Source organism: Charadrius vociferus, unplaced genomic scaffold (genome assembly GCF_000708025.1).
Source record: "Charadrius vociferus isolate BGI_N301 unplaced genomic scaffold, ASM70802v2 scaffold178, whole genome shotgun sequence".
NCBI lineage: Eukaryota > Metazoa > Chordata > Aves > Charadriiformes > Charadriidae > Charadrius > Charadrius vociferus.
The window spans coordinates 621786-632145 of NW_009649717.1; the positions used below are offsets into that span (position 1 = coordinate 621786).

A 10360-nucleotide genomic window follows, 5' to 3' on the forward strand; every position below is an offset into this window, starting at 1 on the left:
GGGGATTAAAAATTTGTTTTTTTTTTATTTTTTTTTTTTTTTTTTTTTTTTTTTAATTTCAGGAAAGGTTGGGCTGTAAAGCGTTTACGCTACCGGTGCCGGTGTGGCCCGTCACACCGTGAGGTGTATGGCGGTAAGACAAGCGGTGATGGGTCTGGCACGGCTGTGAACGGCTTCTCGCCGTTTGCCGCAGAAAGCAAGCCCAATAAAATAAAATAAAATAAATAAATAACACCCTACTGAGTGTTAGCATAACCGCTGTTTACTGCCGTTGATTAGACTCACTTAGACAAAGCAGTGTTAAAGCAGAAGTAGAGCAATACTGACTGTCTCATACCAAACCATGTGTTTTTAAATCATAGCATGTTTTCAGGTCTCTGTACAACTTAATCGCAAGCCTTAATTCTAACCTTAACCGATCCATTTGAATGCACCCTTTCAAATTTATTCTTTGCTCATATTTCGGAGAGTCATAGAATGGTTCGAGTTGGAAGGGACCTTCAAGATCATCAAGTTCCACCCCCCCTGCCATGGGCAGGGACACCTCCCACTAGACCAGGTTGCTCAAAGCCTCATCCAACCTGGCCTTAAACACCTCCATGGATGCGGCATTCACAGCTTCCCAGGGCAACCTGTTCCAGTGTCTCACCATCCTTAGAGTAAAGAATTTCTTCTTAATAAATTTGTGAGCTGAGATCAAAAAAATCCTTTTTTTGCTGCTCTGGCACAAACTTCCATGTATAGAGGATGTACCGGCTTCTTTATCCATCTCCTAAAGATACAAACCACTTATAATGGTTTAGCTCTCTAATTTTAGTAAAACCATTTTAGCAAGATGTGTTAGAGAGATGATGAGGCTTTTGGCTCTGTTTGAAGTTTTACAAGGTGTACAGCGTAGCAAACAAGGATTCTTTATTAATAATTCCAGGTATTATAAAAATGCGAAAGGGAAGGTTCAGTGCTATGGCTCTAGGAGGTCTGTCTCTCCACCTCCACCCTTAAGGTTTTGCTTTGATCTCCGATATTTTCTCCTACTGAAAGTAGTAAGAGTCAGGGGACTGCCTGTCTGTAAGGAGTGTTTAAAGACCATATGTGAGCGTGTTGCTTATCCAAGTGTTTTCTCTCACTTCTCTTCCCAGCTTGCCAGAGAAGATCAAGATGAGTTTACGGAAGCAAACCCCTAGTGACTTCCTAAAACAAATCATTGGAAGGCCAGTTGTCGTAAAATTGAATTCTGGAGTTGATTATCGAGGTAAGTTTTCCACTTGTCTCTCACTCTGAGTACAGTAATTGTTTGGGGAGGCTGGAACAGATGCATTGCTTTTGAAAAGCAAAACAACATCATCCAGAATCTTGGAGTATGTGAATATAGATCTCAGAGTGGTAACATCAAAAATAGAAAATCAACTCTGGAGAAACTGATGAAAAGAAGATTAACAGTGGATTTAAAGATTAAAATTACTTATCTGAATTGTTAACTTCCTTAGTCACAGATGGTTAGACTGGAGTCTCGGGATAATTCTGAGTTTCTAAACTGATATTTGTAAGGATTGGCTGAAATCACAATTCCTGAAATGGCCAGGCAGTCCCCTTTTCAGTGCTGCCATACCAACCCTTGTTAGAACTACCCTTTTCTTCACCTTCCTGTTCTCCAGTTCCTAGTATAGACCTTGGTCCAGAAAAGCTTCAAACAGTAAACTGTGCTATCAGTCATAAGCCTACTATTACACGAGGGATGAAAGAATTATTTATATTCTTGGTTAAACAACTCTCTAGACACACCTTGAATCAAGACTCACGGGTATACAGGAGAAAGCTCAGTGTGGCTTTTGCTGCTATATGCCCAGTTCATTTTAATACAGTCCAGTAGTTTTTTATTCCAGAACTCTTCAGCCTATCTGTATACCTTCGTGTACTGTATGTAGGATCATACGTTTTTTTAACCATTAAATTAAACTCCTTTGTTCAGTGAAATGTCCTGGTCCCACTTCAATTAGGATGAGACTATTGGCCTGTCCAATTTTCTTAGTAACTTAATTAAAACTATCATGTATCTGTTATTGCACACAATTTAGACATTTTATTCTGGAATGACTTCAACATTATGTTTCTGCTACAGATCACTGCTTCAGATAGTTTTAATTCAATTGACTGAGCTTAGCACTTGTGAGAAGAGACTAGTCTGTGCTGTGACAAGGAATCTTTGTATTATGACAGATTTAAATTGTTATTGTTCACTATCAGAGCAAGCAGTGCCTTCTTATCCCTTCCTGTTCCTCTTTTGTGTCTCTCAGTTTACAAAATTTGCAATCTGTTGTTTCTTTGAGAACCACATTGTCTGAGCACTTCAGGTGGGGTTGGTGGCTTAAAAACTTCGCTGCTTCTCATTGGTATTTGGCATCTGTAAATTCTTCCTTGCAGGAGAATGTAGCGACAGCTCATTAAAGTCAATTAAAGCAAGTCATCATTTACCTAAAGGTACACACAAGGCAGGGCCAAACCAGAATTGGGTTTTGGATGCACTTTCTGTTTTCTTTGAGAACATTGGTACCTTCTGCTTGGTAAGATGCATTTGTAACTGCTGCAGATAAACTACTCAACTTTAACCTCAACAAAGCTAGTTTAACATGCCTACAGTCAGACCTACTAGGAATTGAACCATAATTCCTTTGAACACTGGATTTTTTTCCATCTCCCTTCCTTATTTCCTTCTACTGTCCTTCCTTCCTACTTGATGTGATCCTGCAGTGAAAAACCTGTACACTGTTCTCATTTGACAAACATGCTCTCAGTTTGTTTTCTGAAGAAATTTGACCAGTATTTGTAAAAGCCAAACATTAAAAAAAACCCCAGCATCTCAAGCTTTTGTTACAGATCTGTCGATATTTTCCCTCTAGGCCGTGTTGCTAATTTTATGTCTGTACCTCCACCCTCCGAGCCACTGTATGCACAAACGTAGCCTAATACAAGTGTTGATGTGGAACTGTAAAATGTCTTGATTCGCTGCCAAGTACTGCACACGTCTAAGGGAGAAAGCCCTGGGAAAGTAATCACTGATAAATTAATATGTATGATTTCTGTGTGTAGAAATGGATATGTACATTAAAACATCTCTACACATAAATAAAACAAATAAAATTCTAGCCAGGGTGGGCAGGGACAATATTTAATGCCACTAGTGGGGGTAAACACAAAGAAAAGGAGGAAGAGAATGAAACAACTATGAATGCACTCTAGGAACAAGAATGTGAAAATTCGGCATTTATGGCCTATTGAGTAGTAGCTTAAGAAAATCCACACAGTCCAATTTTAATTTTGGACAAACATGTTTTTTGTTTTCTATTGTTACATGGAATGCTCATGATTACTGTAGTGAGAAAGAATTCTGACTTTTGTTGGGTTTGAGTTTTTTTGGTGCATTTAGTAACACTTTGTGAGCAGTCAGTTTTTCCTATGTGTTTGGAAACAGACATAAAGGAAAATAATAATCCTCAAACCATTACAGGTTGGCAGGAGAACTTGAATTCCTAATTATTTAATAGATTTCAGTAACTCTTCTGAAAAATGGGAGCATGTCCTCAAGGAGGATTCTCAGGTCGGAGTTTTCTCCCCCTCCCCAAGTACAGCTAATACACTATATTTTGAGTTTTAATGCCAGGTAGATAAGTGTTTTTCAAACAGAGGGAAGAAATATTTTAGTAGTATTGTCTGCGTGTGCAAGGATGAATTCAGAAAAACACACATGCAAGACACAGATAATTAACACAGCTTGTTTTGTGCATGATTAACAAATCAGATTGCATTCTCTGAGCAATTCTTTACATCCGTTAATCCCCACATTCAGTTCCTTACATGAATAACCTGTTTGTCGATCGGGCCCATTAAATTTGTAGACCTTTAGGTTCTACCTTTAGGTTCTGACCTTTAGGGTGGGTGCAGACACCGAGGAGAGATTTTGAATGAAAAAACGCTGCCAGCACGTAGGAAGTATTGAGGGAACAAGGTACAGCCTTCAACAGGGGGTATGAGAAGTGAGAACATAAATACTTGTCTAAAGTCAGTGCTACTCAAATGCATATTTTCCTGATCAAAAGAACACCTAATATTACAAATGGCAGAGATTTTTTTTTCTTGAGTTGCATTAATTAAGTAGTGTAATTTTGTTTTTTGTGGGAAGATTTCAGTGTTACTTGAAAACCCCTTTGCCTGTTGAAAATGACGTAGAATTTTGTTTACACGAAAACAGCGACTTGCAGCCAATGTTCTTCTAGATCTGTAAGCATGAAGACAAACATGAAAAAGTGTGTATGGTGTCCTGTACTAAAAGGATTGTTTTTCAGCTATCTCCTTCACAAGTTTTGATGAAAACTCTATTTGCCATAGCCTTGTCTTTAGGTTATCCAGTTACACTTAATGTCACAGGTTCTTTTCAGGTGCATGGCTTAAAACACAAGTGAGAAGGGACAACTTCAACTTTCAAAGTGGAAATTGTCAACCTTTTGAAAGTCATGGCTTATTGACTTCCCCCCCCTCCCCCCTTACATCAACTGATAAAGTTGCTAAGAACTACTTTTTTTTCCAGTACTATTCAAACACAATGCATTTTTGTTTAAGTTTAAAAAATATTCACTTTTAAACTGTCACTGTCTTCAGGTGTCCTGGCTTGCCTGGATGGGTATATGAATATAGCTCTGGAACAGACTGAAGAATATGTAAATGGACAATTAAAGAACAAGTACGGGGACGCATTTATCCGAGGAAATAATGGTAACTCCTCCTCCTTACGTTATTGCTCATTAGAAGACTCTGTTTTGATATTTACTTCTGAATTTGAAGAATGGCTGAGGTGTAAGCTAGCTGCCTGTAAGAATACTCATTTTAGGTTTTCTTGGAAACCTTAGTATCTTTACTTTTTACACTTTCACTTTTCAGTGTCTGTGCTTTTCTGCGTTCCTGTGGCCCTTTTTGCCTCTGAACTTGAAGTTCATTTAGAGAAGCACGCTCTTTTCTAGCCTTCCTTAGAGCTTATTTCCTGTCATTTGACAGATTTACTCTTTTGCACTTAATGCCTGCTTAGATGGCCTCTGCGCCATAGAAGTTTCTGTGTTTTGCTAGGCAAACTACTGCATAAATTTATGCTAGAGTACGCATATTGCTGACACTGTAATATTTTTCTTGTGGTGCCATTGTCCAGACCAGAATGAATGCTGTTCATTAGTACTGGAGGCTGTTTTCATCTTTATGAGTAAAGATTTTACCACCACTGAAGAAAATCATTTGTACTTTACTATTGAGCCTTTGAATATCCTGGTGCAGTAGGTGGATTTCAGTGCACTTCAAGGACAATCCCAGGCTCCCGAAATGACTCTGTGGTATCAGTTAGGCTGTAATAGCAGGACATGCCAGGGAGAAGAATATCTAAAAATAGAAAAGGTTCCCAAGTCAGATGCGAAGAGACTTGTAGAGAAGGTAAATTAGGCAGAGTTTCACCAAGTTCCTTGAGAAGAAAATGGAGGACGGGAAGGAGGGAGGGAATAAACCGAGAACTGAATCCCATGTTACAAAGAGTCAAAGAGAATGTGGCAGCAGCGTGAAGGAGTGTTTTGGGAGGAGAAATAATCCTTGAATGAGGCCAAGTGTTTTTTGCAAGGAATCTGGATTATTATGCCAAGGAGCACAGTGACATTGCAGCTGGAGAATCAGTTATGGAAATAAGAATCTATTACAAAAGTTAAAACAAATGAGTGAGAGGCAGGAGGCTGAAGAACAGGCTGAGCAGAGAACTTAAGACACCCCAGCTCTGGGAGCATGATGCAGTTTCATGTTGTGAATGGATCCGTTCTGGGGATATCACCAGCCAAGCAGGTGGAAGGCATCTGCTGCTTCATAGGTAATTGTTAGTTTTGCCTTAAGTACTTGGAATTTCCAGCTTTTGTTTAAAGATCCTAGCATTTGCATCTAACACCCCTAATTCTGCTGCTTAGAAAGTCTCTCATTCTTCCTCTGTTCAGCCTGCACCTGCAGACACGTGGTTTGGCTATGAATATGATAAATACTGAAGCAAAGTAATACATAGTGTGTAAACTTGATAGCATTTCTTGAAACCTGGACTTAAAAATTTCCCGACTTCGTTCATGCTGAATGGGATTCATTACACTGTTGTTTTACAAGCTATTTAAAACACCTTATTTACATGAACAGACTTCTGCGCATTATTTACCAGGGCCCTCTTATGTGTGCCACTTTCTCCTTTTCACAGTATTGTACATAAGCACACAGAAGAGGAGGATGTGAAGATGCCAGGAGGAGGCTGTTTTGTACTTGTGAACCTCTTCGATGTGATGAGCCCTATTTGATTTGTAGTTAATAATCCACAGGTGAAATACACAAGTGTTTAAATATTTTTTAAATAAATGTAAACCAGTGTAAACTTCCTGAATGTTTTTGTTTCAAAGCATTGCTTTGTTCCACTGTACAGTAAAAAAAAAAATAAAAGAGCAGCATGTAATAGTGCCGCAAGACTAATTCAAAACAGCAGCTCGTTTAATTATGTTAACAGTTACAGAAATACTGATTGGAAGGTAAGCAGGCATGGAGTAATTGCAAATCACAGCCTTGTATTGATGGCAAAACAATAGTTTCACTGATGTTGAGAAGGGGAATGCTAATGTTTTGGTTACAGTGACCTGTCCCTTTTGGAAAACACAGGGTCAGCTTTAAATGCCAGTCTAGTAAGAGTCATCGGGTAAAAAGTTCAGCTGTCCAAAAAAATCTTGAATTGTGGATTGAATCAAGGGATGCAACAGTGACACTTCAACAGTTAGGGGTGGGGAAAGAATTGAATCAAATGGAAGAAAAGCCCTAAGGGTGCAAAGAAAGCTCTGTGCCAGCAGAGGAAGTCAGTCACAGGTGAAAGGCTCTCAGTTGGTATCAATGCAGCTAGTAGCTGCTTCACCCCCTGCCTCTGTGTCCCCCACCCTCCCTCAGCTTGCAGTTACCGTTTTTCCCTGCACCTCTACCAATCATGATAGACTTCTTCAATAAAAAGCAGTTTTAAGTAATATCTGAAGCTACTCCTGAAAACAGACTAGGAATCTAAAAGCTTCTGTAAGCAAGCCATACGTATCCTCTTCACACAATTCGCTTTTTCTCCCATCTGCTCCTTCCCCCCTCCCCCCCCCCCCCCCCCCCAGTACCATCTATATATTCTCTGTCTTTATGTGTTAGCCAGAAATGAGAACAAATACATTAAGCTTATAGTATTATGTGTGCATTAGGGAGGGGGAACCTCTGTGCAGGCAATGGAGTCAGAACTTGTTCGTTTATATTTTGCGACAATGCTCCCAGATAATCAAAGCCCTTGAGTAAATCCAGCTCAGTTTTACATGGATACTTACAGCGATTTATAAAATATCTTTTCTCCTTTTACATGCAGTCAGCCAAGAAAAAAAACACCTGAACATTCAGATATTTCTTAGTCTGAGTGTTACTGTATTTGTCCAGATACTCAGAATGTTTTCTTGTTCCTCAAAAGAAAGTTATAAGTTAGGGTATTGTACCTCATGGTGAGGTTATTTAGCCATTTTTTTTAAAATGAGTCTTCTGAAGCCATGCTTTATTCTTTGGGCAGTTTATAGTGCCTCCAGGAACAAAAATACTTCTAGTTGAAGATGGATGAACAGAAGACAATCGGGTGAATGTAACATTGGCCCCATTCTTCCCATGTACCAGTAATGCAAGTAGGGCATAGTAACATTTCAGTTTTTCAAGGCAGAGAATGTGGGTCGCAAATTTCTAATTATTTTTTTTTTTTAAGTTCAAGAAATAATTCTAAATTATTTTGCAATCAGTAGTTAACCTTTTCACATTAAACATTTCAGAAGCCACTACAGAACACACAAACAAACAGAGGTGCTACTTTATAATATGCTTCAATAATTTATCATTTTCTGACAAGGGTTGAAAAGGGTCCAGGATGCAAGTACAAATCACCAACTTGCTCTTCTGTAAGCAACTTCTTTTAAAAAAAGGAAGATGTACCTCCAAGTGGAGCATGCAATTTCTCATTTGTTTTGTCATCTATAGGCAGTTAGTAGGTTACCGTGTGTTTTCATTCCTGGATGCTGTCTAGGTTTTGTTGTTTGGTTTTTTAAATTTTAATATGGGGTTAGGATTTTTCCCCCCTCTTCCTTCTCCACCTTTCTCCCTTCCTTTACCTACCCGCTTATAGCAACACATTATGCACAAACTTGGATTTACTCTCAATCATGCTTTTTTTATATATATATATATATAAATAATACCCATGCATTTTAATATATATAATTTATATAAAATACTCATGCTTTTTAACTGCAGTTTTGTTTCTACAAGTCTATTTATAGAACATTTTTCAGTTGTGATCTGCTACTTCAGATGGTCTAATCACATATTATAATCTGAACTTAGTAAAGTGACTTCATGATCTAGAATACATTAAAAAAAAAAACCCTCAACATATAAACTGCATAGTATTTTCTATGTGAGGTATATAGGAAAATTTGCATTACAGATGAGCTGTTATAATTCATTCAAGTTTCAAAAGCAGCTAAAGAAATTAAGCATTTAATTCGCACAATCACTGACCTTTATGTACATTTTACAAGATTTTTCCTCAATTCAGTTCTCAGCCCCTATGTTTAAATTAAGTGAACATTTAAGCTTAACTTCAATTAGGCAGTCCAATGTTTGGATGTAGTCTGTTTTGAGTTGAATAAAACATTCATCTTTGATTTACTTTACTTATCTTTTAGATTTTTTTTTGACTTACTGTATTCTGTAGGACAACATACCAGTTGCAAGTAACCCTATCTGGACAGCTTTCAGAACAGCACATGGAACGTTATCCAAGGTTTAAGTTTTAAGGCAAGCCATCCCTTTATATATGTATGTAAACATCAAAGTAGTATGGTGTATTTCACAAGCTTTTGATGCTTAAAAATGACTCAACTGAGTTTGAGATCCTTATCCCATGGGGAGATACAAATACACTCCTACAAGCACAATATATCTTCACACACAGAAGACTGCATTGGATACTAATGCTCATATCCTTCATGGTACCTCATTTACCATATCCTAATGCTCTCACCCCAGTACCTGTGTATAAAACAGTTTTACTTGCAGATCAAGCTCATCTAGATCAGGACTGACAATGAAACATTCCTTGAGCAACTTACAAGTGCTTGTCCATCACTCGCCTTAGAAGAATGCACCCAAAACTAAGTAATCCAAAACTAACCAGCACAATGTAACTGAACTTTAAAGACTAAAGCTACATGCACATACATAGTACTCTCATGCGATGAGATCACTCCATGAAACCAAGGCCGTTCAGACACTAGCCCACCCCCCTGCATGCATTTAGTTCACAGGCAGACTCTAGCAAGAACACAAACTCTGGATTTGCTACATCCCCACAACCACTGTAAGTTTCTTACCCTTGCAAAGCCAGACTAAGCCACATCTCCTTAAACAAAAGCCTGGCTGGGAGCAGCGGTGCAGCATGTTCTGTAGAAACTAGAGAAAGCAAGTTGGAAGAAGGAAGTGAGGGCTCACTACATGGTGGAGCAGCCAAAAGCCAGTTACTACTAAAGTCTGCAGTGCCCCTATATCAAGGGAGCAGAGCATACTGGGAAAGTTTTGCTTTAAAGGTATACACTGATGACCACTCAGTTTTACAATTTATTGCCACCTGGTTCCTGGTTCAAAAGGAATCTAATGCAAACCACTCTGAATATTATTTATTTGAGTTTTTTGTCACGATTTGTAACGATGTTACAATGACAAAACAGCTACCCAGACTCCTTCTGGGTATGACTTGCCCACTAAGTCCCAAGGCTTTTACCCACCTCTCAGAACCAGCTGTGCCCACAGCTGCAGGTTTCAGCTGTGTTGTTCACAGTAGTTAAGAAAGCATGAAAGTGTTTGTGAAGTGACAGCCTTCAAATGTTTGACTGATGGTACCAAAGCAATGCCTGATCTTTAATATGCCAACCCGTGCCCATGGCCAGCTCCAGCCCCGTGTCGGTTTTGAAAGCAAACAGACTGTGGAGCCAGCAGTTTCAAAGTCTTGGGTTCCTGTGCCAAACTCTTCTCCAAGGCTGAGAAATCAGATGGGAGAAGGCTTTTCCTGAGCTGCTGTATTGATCCTGACTGAGGGGACCCTTGAATGTTTAGGAGTCAGCAATCCACACAGCAGCTTGGGGCTGGGCTGGGCTGCACACCCGGTGTGGTTTTCAGGTCTCCGTTGGGCTGCGCGGACTCCATGGCCGCAGGACACCTCCAGCAGCTGATAATAGAGGAGCCTGCAGGCAGCTCC

General features: G+C 39.2%; 1 protein-coding gene across 1 annotated transcript in view; it reads left to right on the forward strand.

The window, feature by feature from the left end:
- LSM6 (LSM6 homolog, U6 small nuclear RNA associated (S. cerevisiae)) overlaps positions 1 to 6525 on the forward strand; it is an 11647-nt gene extending 5122 nt beyond the window's left edge. The window contains exons 2-4 of the mRNA XM_009890731.1: positions 1098 to 1252; positions 4654 to 4767; positions 6260 to 6525. Coding sequence (XP_009889033.1) covers positions 1098 to 1252; positions 4654 to 4767; positions 6260 to 6294 — 304 coding nt within the window. The 3' untranslated portion in view covers positions 6295 to 6525. The remainder of the gene's footprint in view (positions 1 to 1097; positions 1253 to 4653; positions 4768 to 6259) is intronic.
- The last annotated feature ends 3835 nt before the right edge of the window (positions 6526 to 10360 follow it).